This window comes from Staurois parvus, unplaced genomic scaffold (genome assembly GCF_062004578.1).
Source record: "Staurois parvus isolate SC_StPar_1 unplaced genomic scaffold, SC_StPar_1.0 ptg000439l, whole genome shotgun sequence".
NCBI classification, from domain to species: domain Eukaryota; kingdom Metazoa; phylum Chordata; class Amphibia; order Anura; family Ranidae; genus Staurois; species Staurois parvus.
In genome coordinates, this window is record NW_028318235.1 from 3,358,201 (window position 1) to 3,385,341 (window position 27,141).

The 27,141-nt window shown below is 41.1% G+C and overlaps 1 protein-coding gene across 16 annotated transcripts in view; it reads right to left on the reverse strand.

The window, feature by feature from the left end:
- Positions 1 to 27,141, reverse strand: part of ADGRL3 (adhesion G protein-coupled receptor L3) — a 1,097,183-nt gene that overhangs the window by 647,740 nt on the left and 422,302 nt on the right. For all 16 annotated transcript variants that reach the window (XM_089687883.1, XM_089687880.1, XM_089687882.1 and 13 more), the window contains exons 6-7: positions 7,288 to 7,353; positions 2,781 to 3,089 (exon numbers count right to left, since the gene is read on the reverse strand). In XM_089687883.1, the coding sequence (XP_089544009.1) occupies positions 2,781 to 3,089; positions 7,288 to 7,353 (375 nt within the window). The remainder of the gene's footprint in view (positions 1 to 2,780; positions 3,090 to 7,287; positions 7,354 to 27,141) is intronic.

The following is a 27,141-nucleotide window of genomic DNA, read 5'->3' on the forward strand; positions in this document are numbered from 1 at the left end:
ATAACTTATTTCTTATTTAGAGCTGTTTGCAATGTATATTTTTTCAATTTGTGTTGATGTTTCTGTATTATTTTCATTGCTGCTGCAAAGACCTATATGCTCCTTCCCTTTATTTGTTTTTAATTACCTGCACCTGTCTGCATGAGGATGGAGGGTGTGTATAAATTTGTAAGACAGTCCAGTTTGTGTCAGGCTATAACTAAGGTTATTTGGCAAAACATGTAAGCGGTTTTTATCGTCACTATTCTGTAGATGATAAAAGACTTTGATATGGATTTGCGTGTTGCTGGCTCTCCTTATCTATCTGTATTCTGTTCAGATGTTTGAAAGACACTTGGAGCCAGAGCACCAACTATTCAAATTCACACTCACATGTCTGTCCTGGGATCCTAAAGTGAGCTCTGCATCTGTTTTTCATTTGCATTTGAAAAACTGCTGCACAAATATTGTGTTACATAAAAAATTGCAACAGCCACCATTTTTTCTCCAAGGCCATTGCCTTATGACTAAGTCCTGGATGTGATGAAACGCGTCAAGGGAAGTGATGTCGAACGAACAGGAGAGGAACTGGAAGTGGCACGTTGGCCATTTTTGACATTGGAAAACCGCATGTCTTATACATTGGATGCTGCTCGGCAACCCTGAGAAGTTTGAAGGGCATGGGAATATGCGTGATACCTAATGTTACATTGTAAGCAGTTACAATAAAGTTGTTAATCTTATTTGCATAAAACGGAGTTGAACTATATCCTTCTTATACATTTATTGCATGAGCACTCTGCAGTCCTGGGCTATGTTTCCACAAACCATGAGGATGCTCAAGAGGATATGATGATTATGTCTTAGGAAGCATACTGCAGGAGTGGAGAAAAAAAGAGTGTGCTGCTGATTCCTATGATATGATAAAGGCGTTTTTTGATATAATATTTGGTAAGAGTATATATGCTTGACACCATAGAAGTGTACACTGTCGTGGTCACGGAGTATGGTGTATTCACAGAGTGATGCACTAGCACTTTATTCTCACAGTGTTCACTGTTTTGCACTATATGAATTTTGCACTATATATAATTTTTGAGTGATATCTATGGGGAAAGGGATGATATAATTCTATGAATAATTTATTAGGATAATGCACTATTGTGAGTTTTTCTTTTTTTGAGGTACTGTCTGTCCTTAAAAAAAAAAAACAGTGGAGGGGCTAAAGGATTCGATAAGTTGGACTTTGGACTATTATTTTTGTGAAGTGACTTGAATTTTTGATGAATTTTTATATTTTGAAGATTGGACTTTATGTTTTGGGATCTGACACTTTGTGATTATTCCAGATTTAGTATTAGGGTTATGGTATGAGGTTATACATATTAGGTATTTATGTGAAAATTCCTGATGATGTAGAGATTTCTTTTCACCGATTACATCTCCTAGACAGGAAGTTGTGCAAAATCATTAAAATGGGAGATAGCAAAACACAATTTCAGCTTCGCCTAACTATCCTTATACCTGTCCCCTCCTCCCTCCTAACACCAATGCTAACTAACATGTGTAAGAAATATGTAAATACTTACCTATCTTCAGGCAGCTCTGGTCCAGTCACGTGATCTGTCTCCCCTGTGTCAGCCAGTGTGGCTGCAGGGTAGAGGAATGAACACTGACAAAGTCCTATTGAAGCCTATGGGTGAAGTCACCACTCCAGGCCTTACAAGCTGGTGTTCTCACCGGCTGACACAAGGGGGATCATGTGACTGGAAAGGATTGGTCTGAAAATAGGTAACTATACACAACATTCTTAGAAAGGGCAACCTCCTGTGCTCAAGAGACAAGTTCCAGCAATGGTAAATCATGGATTTTCAATATAGCAAAACTTCGGAGCCCCTTAGAGCCAGGGAAGCCCAGTAGAGATACTAGAAAACAAGAAAAAAGGGGCGCACCAGCCTTGCACATTTCCTCAGCGATAGCTCTTTATTGTAATAGTAAAACAGATGTATACTGACAATCACAAGCATATCAATATCCACAGTGTCTTGGATGACCTGGGCCACTGGGTGAGTCCCAAACACAAGAAGACCCTCAGAAATGGCTGACACAATTCGAGAGGGGGTTCCCTCATCCTCAGATCCAATCATCAGTGGCCCAGGTCATCCAGGACACTGTGGATATTGAAATGCTTGTAATTCTTGGTATCTGTGATCTACATCTAGTTTATTAGTACAAAAAAGAGCTATCTCTGAGATAATGCACAAGGCTGGTGCGCCCCCTTTTTTTTCTTTTTTTCTAACACATCTTTCGTTCATAGGTTAGTTAGCATATGGAGGGAGGAGGGGACAGTTTTAAGGCTAATTAAGTGTAAGCTGGCATAAAACTGAAGCTAGAAGCTGATTGATTACTGTGAACAACTGCTCCAGATTCTGTCTGCTCAAGTTTTAGTAAATTCCCCCCATAGTATTTATATCAGTATTGCCAACATTGTAAAATATAATACCATGTCATATTAAACTGCCATTCCAAAAGAAAATTGTTAGGTTAAACAATTACAATAATTATCATAAGAAGTTATCATTCTTTTCTCTGTAGCAGCATTTGTCATGCAACGTCTAACACAAAAAATAAGCTTTTGACACAAAAAAAACATCAAAGAAAAGCATTCATTGACTTTCGCCTTTCTGAATTTCAAAATGACTACAGAAGCAGTCAGTTTACCATTACTTCAAAAACATGCAACATTATTTGTTAAAAAAAAATTTACGGTTATATCCAACAGTTACCTCTGTGAGACTTACCTACAGTTCCTAAAGGACATGGCTGCTTTGCAGTTTGCCCTTGTCGAGTTTTAAACCACATGATTTCTCGAGCTTCTACAGCATCACAGCTCTCAGGGCCAACAGCTGGTATTTGTGATGAAACAGGCATAGAGCGTGTAGTGACCTCAACAGGAATTTCAATCATAGGATACAATGTTGATATGTTTCTGCGGCTCAATACAGTTGTCTTTACTGTGCTAGATGTTGTAGTCCATTGCGTTGTTGTAGTAGTCATCATAGTAGTAGCTGTTGTACTGGCTCCATTATATTGCCTTGATGGAGGAAGTTCTTAAGCAAGAAATAAAAAAATATAATTTTTAACACACACACGCATTCATGGCACCTAGGTTTAAATCAAGGTAAGCATTTGCAAAGCTTATTCCTGAGTGGAGGGACAGTCAGACAGTTTTTTGAATGCTTTTATGTATAATATATTTAAATTATACATATAATATATAAAATAAATACATTATTTTCACTGACAGTACAACTGAAATAAATATCTGAATCTGTCTTGATATCAGTCCCTTTTCATCCCTTGAGGCACTCAAACTAGTAGAGGAAGTACGCTGCCAGCCGAAAAATATAAACTATATATATGCAGTGTTATATGGGAAAACAATTATTGGTGCATTTTTTACCACACCTTGTAACACCAACCCTAGTGACGCCATTGCCTACTGGTGCCCTCTTAGCAAGCCGTGTGCTATAGGGAGCACAGGTGTGAGAGCGCTCCTGAGCTGGGCTGTTTGCATTCATAGACACACACACAACACCGGTGAGTTCTCTGTGTCTCCTAAAAGACCAGGAAGAGAGGAGAGTAGTGTTGCAGCCAGGACAGTGCTGAATCCGTGTGAGGAGTGTAAGTGTTCAGGGATGGAGGAACAGTTAGTAGGGCATTTTTTAAATTAAAGTAGACTATAGGCAAAACATTTGTTTTCATTTTGAATAGAACAAGGGAGGGTCATAACCACTATCAGATTTTTTTTTTTGCCATCTGTGTCCCATTGCAGAGATTTCCCTTCACTTCATGTCCCATAGCCAACAGAAAATGAGAGAAAATCCCTGTAAATTAAGGGAATGCCTTGGGGACCCCCAAGTCACCAGAACCAGTGTCCGCATTGGAAGATTTCCCTTCTATTACTTTTCTGGGGACAACCTAAAATTTGGGATTTATTTTCACTTTCAATGATAATGGTAAACAGGACAAATAGAGAGGGTGAATCTCTTTAATGGGGGCACATACAGCAATAAAAAACGGACAAGAGCTCTAATCCCTCTCCAATCTATCCTAAGTAAAAAAAAATTCCTTTAGCTATACTTTAATGCAGGAAACACTTTAACTCCAAAGTTTTCCGAAAACACAGTAGATGCCCTGAATCTTCTGGGTAAATGATGCTGTGAATGAAGGTCCCAATCTGACAGCCAAATGTAAACAAATGGCCAGGGTATAACTTTGTTTATATTCTGCTGCAGGGACCAGGAGTTGTCATTCACAGTGAGTAGTCATTGAGATTGGACAGGTCAGCATGTCTTTCTTTCCACAAGCCGACAGGCGTAATTCATCATGATTGATGAGGATGTACATTGCTAGATGAGGGGATGCATGATGGATTTACATACTAGGGCATTTTTTAAAAATAAAATACTTGTCAAAGTGTGTCCATGTGTTTTATTTTAATAAATAAATAAGCCATCCCACAACCACTGTGCCAGGTATGTGGGGAAGAGGCCCCTTTTCCTCATGGACATGGAGCCCAGTTGCTTTGCCAGGGGAGTCTCTGCATGGACTTCCCCCTTCAAAAAAATACTAGATGTGGCTCGCACACCATTTTGTTTTCATGTTACCCACCCCATTAATCACATTCAGTTGTTTGCTGGAATCCACAGCTGCCAGATGAATGGGTCAGGTGGGGATACATCACTGGTTGTATGGGCACCGGTAGCTGCCGGCTCCCTAACAACCAGCCTGAGCAGTCAAATCTCTAGTTGTTATTATTCCCTATCTGCTGGCCATCTCTTTCAACAATTTCCTGAATTACCTGCATGCTTTGCAATGTCTCTTGTGTTGATTCCTTTATTTTACTTTTGATTTCTAAGAAATATATATATATATATATATATATATAATCCCAAAGTACCTTTCTGCCTGCAAGCAGTGTTGTTACATGTGGTGTGTTTCCTGTACTTGCTGTGCCTCCTGAAACTACTCTTCAGCACCAAGTTGTAGTTCAGAGTGCAGGTTTTTAAAAATGGGGGACACAAGAGTGTAAATTCACATGATATAGTGAATATGAGCATTCAAGGAAATAAATGTGTTATCCAATTTCAAGATGATTCGGATGAGTAAGCTGGAAATAACTGACATTCAATGTGGAAATGAATTTATGATTTAAAATTTTGACCATAAGAATGGCACGAGCATGCACAGTAGAGCTGGCAAGGAAGAACATTGCAAAGGTGCCCTAGTAGTTCCATGCCACAAAAAAACCCACCAAATTTAAAAATGAATGAAATGCTGGACTGACCCCCTCTGCTGACTGAAATCCTCTGTAATCCCCAAAAGAAACACAGTGCAAAGAACACACTGAGCTCCTTGTTTGAAGGGCTGAAACCCGGACTTACCTCCGTCTTGCTGTTCTCTCAGTAAGCTTGAGGGTGGGAAGTACGGACAAGTCCTGTTCAAAACCTTGGCCCTCCCAGTGGGTTACCCCTAAGCTTCAGGAACAGGGTTACAACAGGAAGTATGCCATGGCCATGGCCCTGCAAAGCACCCTGCGGCTAACTCAACACACTGCATATCATGCCTAGATGAGCACCTAATGCAGGGTTCAGTGCCTAAAGCAATATTACAAGCCAGCCCCACATCTTGCTTCCAAAAAATTAACGTAGTTTGCTTTTCTCAAAGACATCACTTAAGGACACTAGCGAAAAACTGACTGTCTGGGAGTGGGAGGGGTTATATTGAGGTTGTCCTTACACGTTTGTCATTGTCCAAACACCTGAAGGCAGCAGCATATAACCCATGATCTGAGACTCTGATCCTGTCTCCTGTAACGTACGATTTAAAAAAAGGCAGTTTTCTAGGTCTATGGTTAAAAAAATGGCATTACTATTTTAACTACAAGTCTACTCATGAGAAATGCAAATTCAAGCTACCTGTTCCTCCATCTAAGAAAGATAATTTGTACAAGAGGTCTTGCATGCAAAATGTCCCCACATAAAAATGATATATATACAGTAGCTGGAATTTTTCAAGTCAGCACATCTGTCTATCCATTTTAAAATGCCAGTCCATGCAAAAATGATATTTTAGGTACAAAGGAAGTGGTGAGCTGACACAGCCCCAAGCTTCACATGATTCCTGATTCTTTTCCTCTCCACCAGGCAAATTACCTTTCACTCTCTTCCACTCATGTGGTCACCAGACGCACCAGCCACTAACTTGACACTTGCCTCCAGGAAATATTATCCTACGGAAACTCAGATGGCAAGGAGGCAGGAGGTTAATGATGATCAAATTCACCATTCAATTTTCTCGATTTTACCACACTAAATAAATATTTGGGCCACCTAAAACTGGAGCTGGTTAGAAGAAGATTAAACTCGCAATAGCATTAACACAATGGATTATTTTGAGTACCCCTGTAATTTTCTATTTCCTATAACAGGCAAAGCTATCCAGCAAAAGTTGCAGTTACAGGGGTTGGGATAAACCAAATAACAGTGGAAGAACTACTCCCATCAGTCAGATATAATTAATGTTGTTGAAAATACATAATGGCCAAATCTTTACTTTAGAGTTGTCATGCAAGCAAGAGGGAGAGGTACATTTCCAAATGGTGTCAGTTTGGGGGCCCCGTCTCTGAGCTTGGAATTTCCATTTGCATTCGCTTCCAAGTGAATAAAGGTAAATCTCCCTAGCAGGACACAGGCCCTTACCAATTCTAGCCATAGTTTGAAAAAAAAGAAGTGCTGGTTATACATACACTTTAAACCTTTTTTCCAGAAGAAAACACTTGTGGCTTCAACTACTTAGAAAGTGTTAGCTGCAGTTACACTTAAATTTGTATATCTCCTACTTTTAAACCACTCATGGATTTTGACTACCTTGTGCATAACAGAAAAGTGTTGACACCCTGTTAAAGGAAGCAAAAAAAAAAAGGATCTACTTGCAGGATTAACAGATAATAAAACTATTTGCGGGGGGTCTCTCTCAAAAAAACAAGCTGTTGCATTATTGTTAGTGACAGAAAGCCCCTTGGAGTATGTAATTTCTGATTTTACTCATAGTGAAACTTTTTAACACATCAAAAGGGAGCAAATAAACATTTACTGTTAAGGTTGAAATACACTTTAATTCTAAGATTTCCATCATTCACCATTTTGACAACCATCCCTGTATACATTCCTGTGTCCAGCCACCATTTCGAAGAAAAGCAAAATAAAAGCAAGAAAATAAATAAACAACAATATTAAATCTTACCTCTAGATGCAGGTCTTTCGATACTAGAATCAATATGATTTGAAGGGACATTATAAGAAATATGACCTAAAACAAAAAAAGAGAACACAATTTGTAAAAATATGCTTGTTTTGTTATAACTGTACTTGCAATGATCTGCATACATAAATAAGCTCTCATATGTAAATAATCAATGTAAAAAGAGCCTTTATCATATAATTTCTAGATTGCTCCTGACAAAAATTAAAGGTTTCATTTAACAAAGATTTTTATAAATGTGTTTTGTAAATTTCAAACAATGCAGACATAATTACAAATGTTCATATGTTTAGCTTTAGATTGAAGAAAGGTTACATACAGTATTAGTTCCTATTGCGGTCTTATTTACCTCTCAATTTTCCTAGTGACTATCATTATCGAGACAGAAAATGAAGGAACTCTTTTTCATTTTTGGAACTGTTACCAGAGCAGAGTCAGGGGAAAACCACCAAATGGGGACAAATGTTCCAATGAAAAAAGTCAAGATAGGATCTCTCACTTTTAGGAAGTTTCCTCTTATTTCCTGTTGTTACTCCAGGACAACAGATGAAGCAGCAAAAAAATCTGATAGGGTTATTTTCACCCTGAGCAACAGAAATATGCTTTTATATGTCAACAGTAATAATTTGAGCACAAAAACACGAGTTAATCGCGTAAGTATTTGTCCCCTTTAGGTTAGTTAGGTTTAGAAGATGGACTTTAGGCAACAATTAAAGTAGAACTATAGGCAAAACTTTGTCTCCATTTTGGATAGAGTAAGGGAGGGGTATGGAGGATTTCCCCTCTATTACCTTTCGGGGCGTGGCTAAATGGTTAGCACTTCCGCCTGGCAGTACTAGGGTCGTTGGTCTGAATCCCAACCACGGCACCACCTGCTTGCAGTTTGCATGTTCTCCCTGTGCCTGCGTGGGTTTCTTCCGGTTTCCTCCCACACTCCAAAGACATGCTGGTAGGTTAATCGGATCCTGTCTAAATTGGCCCTAGTATGTGTATGTATGAAAGTAAGTTAGGGACCTTAGATTGTATGCCCCTGCCCCTTGAGGGTTAGGGACTGATGTGAATGTACAAAATATATATATATATATATATATATATATGTAAAACGCTGTGTAAATTGACAGCACTATATAAGTAACTGAAATAAATAGGAACAACCCAATTTTGGGGTTTTCTTTCATTTCACTTTCAATGATAATGATAAACAGGACAAATAGAGAGGCTGAATCACCTTAACAGGGGCACAGACAGCAATAAAAACTGACAGGTGTTCTAATCCCTCCCCACTCTATCCAAAACTAAAAAAAAGTTTTGCTTTAGTTATACTGTAAAGCCTTGAGTCTTTGTGCTTTGTCTGGGTAAATTGTTGGACAAAGAAACACTTGACAACTTTGGAACTGTAGTACAAATATTATTATTGGGACTTGACCCCGAGCGGCCGCATATTTACGTACCATTTGAGAATACAAACGTGCTGAGAGTACGCGCCTTGTGACTCACGGAAAGGTCCCGATCTCCCCTTGCGATTGGGACCTTTTCCGGTCATGTGACCGCCGTGATAGCAAATCACGGCGGTCACATGACCCTAAAACCCCGCCCCATCTTCTGGCTTCTGAAACTCTTAAAGGGCCGGGAGGCGCCGGCGCAAAGGGGTTCATTACTGTTTTTTTTTTCATTTCCACAATTTGAGCAGTGCAGCATCACAGATTACAATTGTACTGAGTTTTATATATGTGTGGGAACCCATCTTTTAAGCTAGCAGCAGCTGTATACACCATTTTATTTTATTTAGTTATTTATTCACTCTGAAGGTAGCGCAGGAGTAATTTTTACAGTGATAGACTATAACTGTGCTGGAAAGCAGAGAGACAGTATTGGTCAAATAAAGATACATAAATAAAAAGCCAACTTTATCAACTTCTTAAAACTTGTCAAACAGTATCAAAACAAGCCACATAGCATAGCTTGAGAACTTCTTTTCTCTGTAGCACCCTGTATTTTTTTTTACAAAGTTTCAGAGTGCACTAAAATACCTCAAAACCACAAACCCATACTGCAGAGAAAAGGCAATTGTTAAACTGAAAAAAAAATACTGACAAATGAAATAGGTAATACTCGTGAGCCAAAATACTCCCCTTGTGCAATAAATTATTTAACAAACTATTAAATCAAATTATGGTGCATCAACACTTTACACAATACTCATAATCTGTGTGAAACATATATTATATAACAAAATATGTATATATATCTTCAGATACACCTGTATATGTATCTGAAGATATATACATATTTTGTTATATAAAAAAAAATACTGTGTCATAAAAGAGAGCCTTCATTCAGAACCTGATGATGGGATAATTTTACAGTTTTTAGTACCACAAGTGTTAAGCCTTTTTGGACAGACTGCAATTTTCTGGGCTAGGTTCACACTGTAGCACATTTACGGCTAACGCTTTCGTGGGCACGGCAGCCCAATCATTGCATGGTCTGCTGCGCCTGCGCTTCCTGCTAAAAATTCTAAATGCAGCTGCAGGGAAATCGCATTGTGCTTTTTGCACCATGGGATTTCTCTGAGGTTCCTTCACTAGCAAAAACTCTGCGGGTTTAAATATGTGTGGGTGACATTAAGAAAGAATGGCAACCCTGCACGTCTCTACAGAGCAGAGTGTTTTGCCTGCGGGTGGTTTTTCGTGCAGGAACATGTGATTCCTGCAACCACGTGCTACAGTGTGAACCTAGCTTTAGGGATTGGGCATGCATACTGCATCTGGAATTTTAAAAAAATTACCATCTGTTTCAAATTTAAACGTAAAAAAAGAGCACAGACTTGCAGCACATCTTTGAAGTCTTTAATGGTTAAACCACAATTAACTGGGGATCAGAATCTTCTGTGAGAAGACAGCGCTGGAGTTCATGGACTGGTAAATACCTGTTTAATAAAAGTCACCAACTACAGTATTTGTAGCTGCCAATATTAATTTTCACAATGATGGGTGAAGCTCCTTATTGACAGCTGCAATTTCTGAACAACTGAGCAAGCATATTGCATCTTTAAAAAGAAATTAGTGTCATGATTTAGATACTGAAAATAGAAAATGTTTACAGTTTACACCACAGCTATTAAGCCTTTTTAGGGACAGGCTACAATTTCTTAGGAACTGAGCAGGCATATTGCATCTGGAAAGAAAACTAAATAGTGTATTTGTTTCAAATTCAAAAGAAAAAAATTGCACAGATTTGCAGCAAGCTTTTATTGCAGAGGCTACAATTTCTGAGGAAGAGATCAGGCATATTTGCATTTGGAAAGAAAACATTAATATATTTTTTAGGAGGCTGAAGATAGAAAAATTTTACAGATTTGCAGCACAGATCTTAAAGTGTTACTAAACCCACAACAGTAAAATCAGTTTGTATATGCAATAACGCATGCTTGTTATACTCACTGTGGAATCTAAGGGGTTAATGCTCTGCATTGTGTAAAAAGGCTGTTTGATCCTTTCTTCTCTGTTCCTGCCCTTTTTTTAAAGTGACCACCGCTTATCTCCAGACTGAACCGTAGGCATGCAAATGCTCAGTTTGGTGTGTATTGCTAGCCTCCTACAGGAGAATGGAAACTACTCCTACAAGCTGTAACGAGTGCTCTGCTGGACACTGATAGAAGTCACAAGACTGCTCTAACTGCTGATGAGAAAAGGTATTTAGCAGTTTATATTTACTAAAATAATTGTATTTCCCTGTTCTTTGTACACTTTAAGCCTGTATGGACAGGCTGCAATTTCTGAGTGGCCATATTGCATCTGTAAATAAAAACGTTCTTAGATTGAAGAGGGAAAAATTTTACAGTTTAGCACTACAGCTATTAAGCCCTTTTTGACAGGCTGCAATTATATAGGGATTGAGCAGACATGTTGCATCTGGAATGGGAAAAATGAGTGTCCGTTTCTAATTTAAAAGGAAAAGTGCTCAGATTTGTGTGTCTGAATAGAAGCAAACAGCTTGTCTCGGGAGCGTGTAGCTTCCTATGGTGGGCACTCAGCGGAGGAGGGAGTATCGGAGAAGAGGAGGATCAGGTCTACTCTTTGCAAAACCATTGCACAGAGCAGGTAAGTATAACATGTTTGTAATTTAAAAAAAATTAAAAAGGTAGTTTTAGTATACAGCAAAAAGGCTCAAAAGTTGTTGCTGTACTCTGCAGAAAGGTCAGTGACAAATAATGTTTTAAATATTTTAAGTCAAATCTATTTGCAGTGTAATTGGTGTTCATCACTGTATTTGCTGCTGGACTGTTGCACTATAAATAGACTTTAGGTTAGGGAAATCTATGTAAACCTATGCATCATGATGCCCACTAGGGCCAGATTTATAGCTCTGACCCCCCCCCCCCCCCCCCACATACACACACACACACAGACAAACACACACTTTTTGCCACCGCCCCCTCTTGAACCTGCTTTGGTGCTGCCCGCCCCCCTTCCCCAGCACAAATAAATACAGGACATATGCAATGTTTCACATAAACATAACAAACCACTGACACAGTGACTGGAACATTTCCTAGCTATATTGGAAAGTATAATTGCCAAAATAATGATTGCACAGGTCTGCAAAAAAATTTTTTTCAAGAGCTGTTTTGGTTATTCCACGTAATCTTTATGTTTTTTGGTACGCTGAATCCGAAAATGACCTCCATTTTGTCATAGGACATCACGTTTCCTGACAATTTAGGTAACTATGTTAAATAAGGCAATACCTCAAAATAAATGGAAATAGACTTATAAAATTAAAGTTTTATTACAATTTTTTCATGAAAATCCTTTTTTGAACTGAAATGAGCTCACCTACACACACTAAACTTGATTTTTCTTTCTTGTGAGGCTCCTCTTGGTGCATTTACGCTTGTGAGTAGCATCTGGAATGTCTCTCTGAAGCATCGAACAGTAGTCTGCCATCATTGTAATGCTCCATTTTCCCTGGTATCTCCTTTACATCTCTTTAATGTCTTGGTGGAATCGCTCACCTTGTTCCTCACTCACAGCTCCCAAATTTTCAGGAAAGTAGTCAAAGTGGGACTGGAAGAAATGCACTTTCAAACTCATCAGGCAACCTAAAGCTTGAAATGCTTTCAGCATTCATCCGACGATCTTTTTGTAGTGAGGATCTTTGGTATTGCCTAAAAATTTCTGTACGACTTCTTTAAATGCAATCCACCCTTCTTTTTGAGGATCCGTCATGGTATTGACAAACTCTTGATCAACTATAAGCCTTCTAATGTCTGGTCCGACGAACACACCTTCCTTCAATTTTGCCTCCGACAGGCCTGGAAACTTGGTGACCAAGTATTTGAAGCATTCTCCATCTCTTGGAAGTGATTTTATGAATTGCTTCATCAATCCTAATTTTATGTGGAGAGGTGGTAGAAGAACTTTATGGAAAGGTACCAAAGTTTCTTGGAGGACATTTTTTTCACCGACTGTTAGCACCCTCGGCTGCCAACTCTTCTTGGTTCAGTGATTTTGTTGGTCTCAACTGTCCCATAGACACAGATAACAAGGGTATTTGGTATCCCACCCACTGGATTCTTCAGGAAAGATTAACCCTGTGGCAAACTTGCTCATCCTTGTTGGAGCGGAGTCCCCCTTCAACTCCCTTTTTCGTGTTCTGTCTGTTTATTTGAGGCATTCCTCAGCCTCATTCCTACCCTCCTCCCTTCCTGAGAGGCAAAGTATCTTCTGGCAGATGGTGTGGGGGGCTGTAAAGTGTACTTCCTCCCCCATCTTAATCAAGATAAGATAACTGCACATTCCTTAGGTGAACTGTATGTTTCATATCATGGGAGATGAGTTGTAGTTAGTTTAGAGTTCCCCAATGACCACTCCCAAAACGTGTAGTCAGAGCCCCCCCCCCCTTCCCTTGAGAGGGACTTTCAAGAGAATTAGAGCTTGTCACACTCACACAAACACACACAGAGATCTCCGAGGTAACATCGTAACAGAGGAGATCAAAGAACCTTTCTGCTCTGCATCTTGAATTTGCTAAAACCAGGCAAGGCAAGTAACTTACCCTGTAATTTCCTCGCTATTCTATGTTTGCTGTGTCTTTATATACATATATATATATTTTTGTGACATCTTTGTAACTATTTATTTTGCATCTGTTTGACTCTGTTAGAAATAAATCTTTCTTTCTGAAAGTGTTAAACTGTTTCTTTTTTTATAATTTAAATATTTATTCATTTTTCAAGTAAAACAATACACATTTCCATAGTGTAAAATATAACATTACAAAATCTCATAAAACACTAGTTTCAAATCATTTTCTCCCCATAACTCCCTTCCTTTTAACCCTCCCACCTCCCACCCCGCTTCAACATACCCCTGACATCCATCTGATCTACTTGTATCTCATATCCTCTGGAAACCGAGGCCTGGAAAAGGAAAAGGAAAGAAAGAAAGGCCAATTCCTATATTTTCTCACTCTCCCTGTCACTTCCCCTTTTTCCTTCCTTTCTTCTTGTCCTCTCTTTCCCTTGTCTTTATGCTTACTTACTCAGTACCTTCCTTTACCTTCCCTTTAAACTCCTCCCATTTCTCCCATTTCATATGATATGTCACCATCCTATCTTCCTGTATATAATAAAGTTTTTCCAGTCTAGCAATCTGGTCCACTCTATTTATCCAGTCCTCTTCCCTCGGTGCTTCAACTTTACCCCAGAACTTAGGAATCAGACTTTTTGCAGCATTTAAGTAGCACAATATACTCAGTTCTCTATATTTATTTCCAGGTAATTTTGAGTTATGAAAAAGACAGGTTTCAGGATCCAGTCCTATCTCCATTCCAGTGATCTTCGTGATTTGGTTTATAATTTTTTCCCAATATACTTGTATTTTTGAGCATTCCCACCATATGTGATACATCGTGCCCAACCCTCCACACCCTCGCCAACACCAAGGTTGCTTCTCCTCACTCATCTTGTGCTCTATCACCGGTGTTAGATACCACCTTGTCAAACATTTAAAATTCATTTCTACCTCACGCATGCTAATATTTTCGTGTACCATTCTAAATATTTTCCTCTGTGTGTGCTCTTCCCACTCCACTCCTAGATCCTTTTCCCATTTTTCTATATATTTTAATTTAAACTTACTATCTAAGTCCGTGAGAGCTTTATATGCTTTAGCAGTGCTGTGTTTCCCATCACCTCTGTCTTCTAAGTATTTCTCAAATTCATTCCACTCTTTCCTAGTTCTAAGGGGCTTCGTCAATTTCTCCACAAATTGTTTCAATTGATTGTATCTCCATATATCTATCCTAGTGAAAATCCTTCCCTCTTCCCTTTTCAAATCCTCCAGTGTTCTTAAGTGTACCCCCTTCATTACATCTCTCAGCTGAGTGTCTTCCTTCATAATCCATCTACCTGAAATTTCCTCTTTACCTGGGGGGAAAAACTCTGAATTTCTTAGTGACATCAGCAGTGAATTGAAGTCCCATTTCCTCTGTTTGTGCATTTTATCCCACTCCCTTATTACAATACTCGTGTATATACTCGTGCTCTCCTCTAATTCTCTATACTGTGGTGACACCCATACACTCCTACCCAGATCCTTTCTACTAAGTGTGTTTTCAATCGTGACCCATTGTTTACTCTTTGAGTTATGTGTCCAGTCAAAAATTCTTGCTAGAATGACTGCCCTATGGTATCTTTTAAAATCCGGTAGTCCCAACCCCCCTTTTTCTTTATTTCTGCTTAACACATCATATGATATCCTAGGTTTTTTATTTTTCCATATATATTTAGTTACCATTCGCTTAATTGTCTTAAAATACAACTCTGGGAGATTAATGGGAATCATCTGGAATTTATACAGTACTTTCGGGATAATTACCATTTTTATCAGGTTAGTACGACCCAGCCAGGAAGGATTCCCACTACCCATTTTCCTCAATTCCTCTCTGATTTCGTTTAACATTGGGATATAATTAGCTTTATAGAGATTTTTCTGTGAGGGAGTAAGTTTTACTCCCAGGTACTTTATTTCTCTATCTTTCCATATAAAGGGAAACTCTCTCTGTATACTTTCTTTTTCACTCTTTGGAAGATTTATATTTAATATCTCTGTCTTGCTCGGGTTGATTTTTAGATTTGACATTTCCCCATATTCTTTCAGTGTTTTCATTAGGTTGGGAAGTGTTATTCTCGGGTTTCCAACATAGAATAATAGATCATCCGCAAAAACAGCTATCTTATGTTCTGTCTTTCCAACATTTATTCCCCTTATATCTATATTTTTCCTAATTGTTGATAACAGGGGTTCTAATGATAGAACAAACAACAGAGGGGAAAGTGGGCATCCCTGTCTGGTTCCATTTGACATAGAAAAGGTCTCTGATCTCTCTCCGTTTACCATTACCATCGCGGACGGTCCTTCATACAACTTTCCAATCCACTTTCTCAGCCTACTACCCAATCCCAAGATCTCCAGTGTGTCTATCATAAAACTCCAGTTGACCCTGTCGAACGCCTTCTCCGCATCAATCGAGAGCAGCACTACTGGTTTTTTTTCTAATTTACTTTTCTGTATAAGCATCAGGGACCTCAACCCATTATCTCGACCCTCTCTTCCTCTAACAAAACCCACCTGATCTCCATGTATCCAGTCTGGCATCAGATCTCCTAACCTATTCGCCAATACTTTTGCATACAACTTCGTATCTACATTTAATAATGATATCGGTCTATAGCTTGAACAGTTGGTGATGTCTTTACCTTCCTTATGTATCAAAACCACCTGTGCCAGAAGGGATTGTTGTCTTATCTCCATCTCTCCCCCCAACGCCTCCATATATCTCTTTAACTTAGGTATCAGTAAATCAGCATATTTTTTATAATACCTCACTGTATACCCGTCTGGGCCTGGGCTTTTTCCCGTCTTAAAGCTTTTTAATGCTATTTGTAGTTCTTCTTGTGTAATATCAGATTCTAAGGAGTTTAATAATTCTACATTTAATTTTGGTAATCCTGCCTTCCTTAAATAATCTCTTCTTTTTTCAATATTTATTACTTTATCTTTATTTATATCATCCTTGGGGGCAATATTGTATAATTTACTATAGTAATCTTTAAATACCTTTGCAATGTCTTTGGTTGAATGGACTAACTCACCCTTGGAGTTTTTTATTTTATCTATGTAGTTCCTATTCTTTTTTCTCCTCAAAGCTCTCATCAAGTATTTTCCTAATCTATCTCCCCATCTATATCTTTCTCCACTGATCTTATTAAAAGTTCTCATTTTTTCTTCCTCCATTACTTTCTCTAGTTCTTCCCTCTTTTTTATCACTCTTTGCTCTACTTCTTTCCTTATATTATTTTTATGTAGGCGTTCCATCTCAGCTATTTCCTTCAATAGCCCACTGATCTTCTCTCGTCTTTCCCTTTTTTTCTTTGCCCCAGTCGCAATAAGGATACCTCTTATATATACTTTATGTGCCTCCCACACTGTAGCTAGTGATACATCCCCTGTTTCATTTTCCTCAAAGAACCTCTCTATTTCCTCTCTGATCTTCTGGTCAGTATCTGGATCCATGAGGAGTGTCTCATTCAATCTCCATGATAAGCCTCCTGATACCTTCCCTCCCCATCTTAATTTCGATACTACAGGTGCATGGTCCGAGAAAGTTATTGCTTCTATTGTAACTTTAACCAAATCCTCAACAAGTCGATGGTCTACCATAATATAATCCAATCTAGAGTATGTCCTATGTACACTAGAGAAAAAGGTGTAATCTCTATTTCTCATGTTAACAACTCTCCAGCTATCCACCAATTGACACTCTTTCATCACCCTTTTCAATAATCCCATGGACCTATTTTCCCCTCCCTGTACTCTGGATGTTGTATCTATTTGTGGATCCATACATATGTTAAAGTCTCCCGCCACTATTAGATATCCCTTTCCAAAGTCCATCAATCTTCTCATAGCTTCTTTCAAAAACTTCTCTGGCTTTCTATTAGGGCAATATATGTTTACAAGCGTACATTCTATGTCCTGTAGTTTACCTTTCAAGAACAGAAACCTCCCCTCCGGGTCCGTCTTTCTATCTTCTAGTTCAAACCTTATGTTTTTTGCAAATCCTATAGCTACCCCTTTAGCTCTCTTAACTGGGGAATCTGCATAATACCATGTCGGGTGTTGTCTAGAGCTTAGCTTAATATTTTTTTTTAACTGTAGGTGTGTTTCCTGCAAAAAGACAACTGAGGCCTCTCTATGTTGTAGTTCCCTGTATAGTCTAAATCTTTTACCTGGGCAATTTAATCCATTTACATTATGGGTTACCAAGCGTATTTCCTCCATATTTTATTTGTCTTCATCCTTTTTTTTCCCTTTCCCTTCCTCTTCCTCCTCCCAAAACCTCTCCTTTCATACAAGATGTCCGTTTTAAAAATCCCTGTCTCTCCCTAATTCTCTCCCTCCCCTCCAACCTCCCCCCCTCCATCCCCCCCCCCTCCCCCCCACCTCATCCCCACCTCTCTCCCCCCCTCAATCCCCCCCTTCTCCCTCCCCTTACCCCTCCTCCCTCAGATACTCCTCCCTCCTCTCCCCCCCCCCCCCATTAGGCTTTTTGTTTGCCTATGAATCATTTGTGGAAAAGGTCCCACTTTTGATTCCTACCTGGGAGTTCGGCTCTGTCCATGTGGCGCTCACCTTCCCCCCCTCCTCCCCGGTGTCCCTCTATTTATCTGCTCTCTGTTTTCTCTCCTAATTAGCTGCCATTCCTCTTTTCCCAACATATATGATTCTCCCTCCACCTCTTTCCATTCCGGGATCTCTATTCTCTGCAGTTCAAATCTATTACAAAATTCTTTCATATCTTCAGGGGTTCTCAAAAATGCAGTGACCCCATCTCTCCAGCCGATTAAACATGCTGATCGACCCCATCTATACTGCACATTATGTCTTTTCAACAGTTCCAACAGTGGTTTCAATGACCTTTTTCTTCTCAATGTCCCAGGTGCTATATCTGCAAAAATTTGAATATTTTTTCCTCCATATTTAATATTCGATCTTCCCTTAATCTTCTTCCATATCTCATCCTTATCTCCATAGTTATGAAATTGGACAATTATATCTCTTGATTTTTCTGGGCCTTTTTCTTGTTGGAATTTTCCTATCCTATAAGCTCCATCCAATTTATACGTCTCCGCACCAGGTCTATCCATTATGGAGTTCAGAATTTTGCATGTGGTCTCCTTTAAATCTTCCCCCTGTAGCAACTCTGGGACTCCTCTTATTCTAATGTTATTTCTCCTTTCTCTATTTTCTTGGTCCATCATATAAAGCAGTCTTTTTTGTTCTTTCCGAGTATCCACTATCAATTTCTCTATTTTTGGGATAATTTGGGTATGGTATTTAACTGTCTCCTCAGTTTCTTCCATCCTAATTAGCAGTTGTCCCATTTCTTTCCGCATTATCCCCATCTCTTGCTTTATAGATTTTTCCAGGTTTTTAAACATCTCCGCCATTTCCTTTTTATTCGGTATTTGCAAGTCTTTTTCAGTTTCTCCCAGCTCTATCCCTTCAATTATTTGTTGACTATTGTTGGCTGCTGCCAGGGAGGATCTTGAGCTATTATCTAAGCTTGTTTCCAGGTCACTCCTTTCACTTATTTCCTGGGATCTTATAGGAGTCAGTTTCCCCAGCGATGTATATTTTTTTATCGTTGCAGTTTGAATTTGGGAATTCTTGAGCATATTACCTTTGCTATTTTTCCCTTTCATGCCACCTGTAAGGTTTTTAAAGGTTTTTTAAGGCTCTTTAGTCTATATTTAAGCTATTACTTCTTTCTCTTCTTTTTCTTCTCTAATCTTCAGACCCTCTCTGGGAACCCCCTCCTTACTTCTCAAGGTGCTTATCAAAATGGGCTATAGCAGTAGCCAAATAGTAATCATGTAGGCAGATTAACAGTTCTCACTCACCCACTTCAGTGAAGCTGCTTCAAAGTTTTACCGTTCTGGGTTGTTTGATCTCCTGCGGCCATGTTCTTGGTGGGGGTTCCTAGTGGGTCCCTTTTTTCCTTTTCTTCTTATGTCGTACAGCCTCTCCTGGGGTCTGCTTGGTGGCAGGACACAGGCAGCGTTTTTTTCCCCCAGTCTCTTAGGACGCCAGCCGGCTTCCTCTTCTCCCAGCAGTCCCCCGCGGCAGCCCACGTGGTTACTCCGCTCTCCTCGTCGCCTGGCAACCCCACTCTCTCTCCGGGATCACCTCCGGCAGTCCTCCAGCGGATAGTCGCCTCGGCTTCCTACTCCCCGACAAGCCACCGCACCGCCGCCAGGATCCCCCACCTTTCTCGGAGAGTCTTCGGTAGCTCAGCGGTTACGGACACATTAGGGAGGTTAGGAGGGGAAGGTTATCGGAGAGCGTCTAATCTCCGCTCTCTCGCGCCTCCATGGTCAGGCTCCACCCCTTCCCAGTCGCGTGTTAAACTGTTTCTAAGCGCTTACTTGCAATTCACGAATCCCTGCCTTTGAAGAGACGCTACGGGTTGTCATATCTCTGTATAGCAGGTCCGTGGTCCGTGCTATATAGATCAATATTTCAATCATTATAGTGTATATTTGGTAACGGCAGTTTCCCAGTCTCCGACAAAAGTGGTGGTGGCAGTAGAGGGTTAGTTGCGTAACTAACCCGACCCAGTAACAAGCGCATTCAGGCTGCAGGCACCGATTGTAGTCCATTAGCTGGGCAATCGCTGTATAGGGTGCAGCTGGGTGGGGCCTTGTTACGCGTGTCACACCACGGTTTTGGATCGGCCGGCCCTTCGGTCACGAGTTTGGTGAGAAGGTCTGGGGTCTGACGCCGTGGGCGTGACGTATTACTGTTAGTCGCGGCTGTGCGATTGTCGCCTGTTGGTGGAGGCGGCCGCGGGTCGTGACAAACCCCTTCTACCATTAGAAGCACAGACTCAGGGTTGAGGCTTACACACACAGCATGCTGCTGAGTATCCCAGTAGTCAGACATGTCACTCAGAGCAGCACTTGTATTCACCCCCTTTGCAGGGGGGGAGGGGCAGAGATTGTTTACCTGCAAATAACAACAAAGGGCCAGAAGAGAACTAGGGAAATGAGGAAATAGAATTTTTTTTCCCTAAAACTTGCTGTCAGGAATGGATTCACCACTGGTGGTGGGACTCACCTGCCGTGTGGGCTGCAGTACCATGGCTGGCCAGCGGGTGCTCTCAGCAACCAGAAGCTCACTCCTGCAATCAGCCATCACCTGAGGCTGATTGCAGGAGGTGTATTTAAGGAATGGCCATACCTGCAGTCAGTGCCTTGGTGTATTGTTTCCCATGAGCCCCTGTACCTGGTATCCTGTGTTCCTGTTCCTCTGCCTATCTTCTGTTGCCGACCTCTGCATTGTTGCTGACCGTCTCCTGTTTAACCCCTGGCTTGCCTGACCGTCCTTCTGCCTGACCCTCTGTACCGTGCTGCCTGTGAGTTACTGAACCTGGCTTGTGACCCTGACCATTCTCTGCCTGATCCTCTGTACCGTGCTGCCCATGAGTTACTGAACCCGGCTTGTGACCCTGACCATTCTCTGCCTGCTCCTTCGGTACCTTGCTGCCCGCACGTTGCTGACCTGGCCTGCCTGACTACACCTTACGCTACCCAGACCATCCATCCATCCATCCTGCACGGATCCAGCCATCCCTGCTCACACCTTCTGCCTCTTCACATCAGTATATACCTCTGGCGGATCCCTCTACCACGAGCAGGTGTACTCAGGGGCCGCGACCTGGTTCCTGTCTGCTCCAAGTCCATCCCCACCATCAGGGGCCCTGGTGAATAAGCAGACTGGGACTTAGACTCCGCGCCCTGGGAAATCCTGTCCTGAGGACTGCTAGAGGTACCACCAGACAGTCGTTAACAGAACCATATGGCCAGACCGGCCATATGGTTCTGTTAACCATTCCACCTCTCCAGCCCTGACTACGCCTGTGTTCCTGCACATACTAAGATTAGTGGAAGGTTGGTTTGTTTACTGTGCGTTGTATATTTGGGTGGCTAATAATAAATTGTATTGTTATTATATCATTCCTGAAGCCTGTTACTTCCCTGTGTCAGTCCACACATTTCTGGTCATACCCAGATCCCTGACACTTCCTTAGCTTATGTATATATTGCTGACCATCAGATTTACAGTGCTATATTTTTTTTTACATAACTCGGACAACCCCTTTAAGGTTTTTTTGGCATTTTATATCTTAAATGCACTTATGTGAATTAATTATTAGTAATTTGGACTTTAAATTTGGTTAAAAAACCATAATATAAAAAAAATACCAAAAATTTACATTTTTTTTATAAATTTGAAGACAATTTTGCATTTTGTGGCAAATCATGACATCTAGGAGTTTTTTCAATATTTTATTTGTTTTCAGCACACCAAAATACATGCAAAAATACATGGAAATTAGATGAAAATAATCAAACAGCTTTTTAGTCGCAGACCTGTGTTGTCTATAAATTATTAAATCTTCTCTATAAATTATTAAAAAGAAAATGTGCCCACAGAGACACAATCATTGCCATAATGACACCACCAAAAAAGTTTCTGCAGGCACACATTTAGTACCATACTGACACAAAAAAACATTTTAACAGAGATATAACCAACACTGTCCTGACACAACCAGAAATGTAACTGCATAGACAGGACCATTACTGTGCTAATACAAGCAAAAACATTTCTGTAGATGCATAATCATTATTTGTCCAAAACGTGAAGTGCACGGGCATGCTTGGAGATCTTCACATGTGCATATTACAGATTGTGGCCCCTGCATAGGGTCATGACTGTGTATATTGGTGGACATGCTAACTACTTGCCAATGTACATGCTCATTAGCATGAATGAGTGTGCACATCCAGCACTAGCTTTACAGCCAAGAGACCTATTTAAAGCACAGCATAATAAAGGAGAGTTGTTGACTTGTTGCTGACTCCTGTGGTCCATTACCTGATCTGCATTCTGCTATCCAGTGTTTGAAATGGCTTGTATCCTGAATCTCCACTGCATACAGATCTCCTGTTGCTTACATTGGCTCATTTCCTGACTACACTGTCTTGTTATCTCTGCTTCCTCTCTGTTATTGACCCTGGCCTGCATTTTGACCTTGATCCTGCTTCTGAATTTGTAGCTCTGATGTCTGGCTGATGCTAACCCTGCTCATCCTGACTATGACTCTTCCCCTTTCTTTTGCAGAATACCCAATGCATCAGCATCTTAGCGTCTACAGCAGCACTGCAGCTCACAGACTGTCCTCTGAACAGCTCTTGCATCTGGACCCACTGCAGGCACCACAGCCAAACCATGCCCTGCTACACTCCGAGAGGTGTACTAGATAGGAGGTGTAAGGAAAGCCCTCTCCTCAATTTGGTCTCTTTCAGGTGCAAGAATGTACTTTACTGGCACAAACAAAAACATGTCTATAGAACAGCCATTCTCAACCAGGGTTCCAGGGAACCTTAGGTTGCCAGGGGTTCCTTAAGCTATGGCTGAGGGACTTCCTATTTGATAGTCCTCCACGGTTCAGAGATCAACACCACCTTCACTTAATTTAGTCTATTTATTTAATGAAGGTGCATGAAGGTAAAAAAAAGTCTGTATCTGGCTCCCCCGCAAAGCCCCCTGAGCTGATCTTGATCCAGCAATGTGCACAAGAGCAGCGAGTCTCCTGCGTCTCTCTCTCCTCGTTGGTTCCTACTGCTGTCAATCACAGCCATTGAAGAGGGAGCAGACCTGAGTCCCACACACAGAAGGGCTTGAGAGCAAGCCCGCATGAGTGCCCATTGTCAGTGAGCACAATTATTGGTATATTGGTGTCATTGGGAAAAATGATGTCCCATCGTTGGTGTCGGTGGAAGGAATTGTGTTCCATCATTGGTGTCATTAGGAGGAATTAATTCATTTTTGTAAGGGTTTCCTGAGACCTTAAAATTATTGCAAGAGTTCCTCTGGGGTAAAACAGTTGAGAAAGGCTGCTATAGATACACAATCCATGCCAAACACAACGTAGGGAAGGAGCCTGCAGAGACACAATAAGTATCTTACTGACAGAATCAGAAATATATCTACAGAGACAGAGTCGGTACCTACTGACACACCCAGAAACTTGTCCCTAAAGACACTGTCACTACTGTAACATGCTCCCACAACATAGCTTCCTTGCTGTTCAACATGCTGCATAATCCTGTTTGCTAGAGAAAGTAGCAACAATGTGCCTTGCTGGTTTGGCCTGTGAGGAAATAATGCCAAGGAAACATGTGAATGCTACTTGCAGATTCTATTGCTGGTGAATTGCCAATGACAACAAGATTTAAAATGTTGCATATGATGATATAGCCTCATGGGTCCAATTTAAAACAGTGAGTGTATACTACTATCCCCTGGACACAGCAATATTACTCCACATGGGAGCCTGCATTTTTCCTCCAATTCATAAAATGCAGATCTCAATTAATACCACAGTGTCCTATGGAGTTCATTCAGCTGAATGCTGCAGATAGAATGTTGTGATGGTGGTGGAGAGGCCAGTCAAATTATTCTGAGAGGTCAAATGACCGGGATCTCCCCTTTACTACTTTTTTGTGCATCTAAATTGGGGTCCATTTGCCTCACATGACAAATACAAGTGAGATGCAATACACATTTGTAAAGCACACCTCTGTGAATTATAAAATGTGTTTTGGGTTTTTTTTTTAACTAGACCCTTTAGTGTACTTATAAGCATATCAACAAGTCTGGTGTGGTAAGTAACAGTCTGTCATAAGGTTATACAAAATAAATAAGTAAATAAAAGTAAAAATATGCCTTTGCCAACCCATGTGCTGTCTAGGCAGCAAAAGTGGCACATATGGGGGTTAGACATAAAAAATGGAAACACTACATGATTTGCAGATGTGAAAATGGAGACCTGTTTCGTGCTGAAAGTGAAAGTGATGCAAAATTATTTTGCTTTCACTGTGTGATCAGACATCTAGCTAACAGGTAGGAACCCTCACTTATGTCATTCACTGCCTGCACTGCTAGTGCTGCAGAGCCGTATCAGAGCTTACTGAGCTTCATAGAGGGTAAATTGGTGGTGCCTGCTTAGCTGATGCCTCTGTAACTGAAGTTGGCAATTTATTTGCCGTGTCACAAGGTACAGTATAAAAGGTTATGACGGAATATACAGTTTCTGTCTGATCTTAAAGAGACAAAAAGACATTGCGCAGGATTGTGACCCAGAATAAGAAAAAAACTGTTGCAAAATGACTGCAGAGCTCAATCTCAGTCATGTGAAGACCTCAGACGATTCCCTTGGCCCAGGCTATTTCCATAGCAAGGAATGATGTCGCATAGTCCCAGACACCCTCTGTGTTAGTGAATCAGCTGTCTGGCATCTGTTGGAAAACAAGTCCTGCCCTACACTCCAATTGGTGTTACCACACACTGTCACTATGGCTGGGTGTAACTTTAAAAAAAAAAAGATTGCGCTTCCTTCAAAATTCTAAATAAATGTGAATATAAATGTGGATGTAAAAGTGGATATAAATATGGAGCTGCTCATTAATAAGCTTAAAAAGCCTAAAAATATGCAAACAATATATACCGAGCTCCTATATACTGTGAATCACTCTAGGTGCTATTATAAATAAAGATGCAATTAATTGCCTCTACAATTCATATACAAATTACAGTATGATACTTCCATAGAACTATAAACAAAAGTCAATTTTCTTATAAAACTTCATATCCAACTTCCATATTCCCAGTGTGCAAAAATTAAGACACGCAATAAATACCGTATTTTCCAGCGTATAAGACGACTTTTTGACCCTTGAAAATCTTCTCAAAAGTCGGGGGTCGTCTTATACGCCGGTACACGTCAGGGGGCACTTTTTAGGGGGGCGGCGCGGTGCTTCCGACGGAAGGGACACCAAGTACAGGGGTGGGCAGAGGGCTGCAGTCTCTTACCTGGCTCTCACGACGATCCATCCAGGAAGCGCTGCTCCTTCAGTCATTCCGGCCACTCCCTCACTCCTGCTGCTCGGCTCCGCCTCCTCACCGGTGATTGGCCCCCAGAACTGTAGCTCAGGAAAGGCACACAGGTGGCCAATCACGGGCGAGGAGGCAGAGCCGAGCGGACCCGCGAAAATCGAGAGAGGGTAAGTGTGCAGTGCAGAGGTGCTGCTGCAACTGGCTGCAGCAGTACCATACTAGAACAGGAGTCAGCAAGTGTCATTGGTGTCAGTGGGAGGAATAGTGCCCCATCATTGGTGTCACTGATACTAATGATGGGGCATTATTCCTCCCACTGGCACCAATGATGGGGCACCATTCCTCCCACTGACACCAATGATGGGGCACTATTCCTCCCACTGACACCAACGATGGGGCACTATTCCTCCCCCCACTGACACCAATGATGGGGCACTATTACTCCCACTGACACCAATGATGGGGCACTATTCCTCCCACTAATACCAATGATGGGACACTATTTCTCCCACTGACACCAATGATGGGGCACTATTACTTCCACTGACACCAATGTTGGGACACTATTCCTCCCACTGACACCAATGATGGGGCACTATTCCTCCCACTGACACCAATGATGGGGCGCTATTCCTTCCACTGACACCAATGATGGGGCGCTATTCCTCCCACTGACACCAATGATGGGGCGCTATTCCTCCCACTGACACCAATGATGGGGCACGATTCTTCCCACTGATACCAATGATGGGGTGCTATTCCTCCCACTGACACCAATGATGGGGCACGATTCGTTGCTCTGACACCAATAATGGGGCACGATTCCTCCCACTGACACCAATGATGGGGCACTATTCCTCCCACTGACACCAATGATGGGGCACTATTCCTCCCACGGACACCAATGATGGGGCACTATTCCTCCCACTGACACTAATGATGGGACACTATTCCTCACACACTGACACTAATGATGGGGCACCATCATTGGTGTCAATGGGAGGAATAGTGCCCCATCATTGGTGTCAATGGGAGGAATAGTGCCCCATCATTGGTGTCAGTGGGAGGAATAGTGCCCCATCATTGGTGTCAGAGTGAGGAAGCGTGCCCCATCATTGGAATACCATACCATATTGAAATCAAATCTGATGTTTTTTAATTTTTGGTGTGCGTTGGAAGAGGGGTAGTTTTATACGGCGAGTATAGCCCAAACCCTATATTTTAACAGGAAAAGTAGGGGGTCGTCTTATACGCCCAGTCGTCTTATGCGCCGGCAAATACGGTAAGTGTTCTTCCTTATATTGAAAAAGGCAAAACAGAAATTCAAAACTAGAAAAAGCTCACACAGCGATAAAGTTCACAGACTGGTTCTTCAACATCAAAAAATGGGAACTAAAAAATGCTAGCCCTCCTGGCTACACTTCAGGAGCATTGCTGCTGTTAGCATTGGTCTCCTGGACCAGGGGGGTTCTTCTGGCTCACTTTCCTTCCAGCCTCCCTGGACTCAATAGTTACCTCAGCTTTTCCAGTCTCTCCAGAACCGCACAACTGTCCTGACTTTCCCCAGTCATTTGGGAAAGAAGTCCTCCCAACATGGGGTATTTATCTCCCAAGTAGGTCACTCTTCTTGGCTGCAGAACTCCATTATCTTCACACAAAGGCTGTGTCATTGAATGGCAGGCACTGAGTAGCACTGATCAGGATTATAACAAGTGTGTGTATCTGGACACACACACTACCTGCTGGACACAGGATTGAAGGCTTTGTCCCACCCAAGACACTTTGGAACCTTCAAACTCCA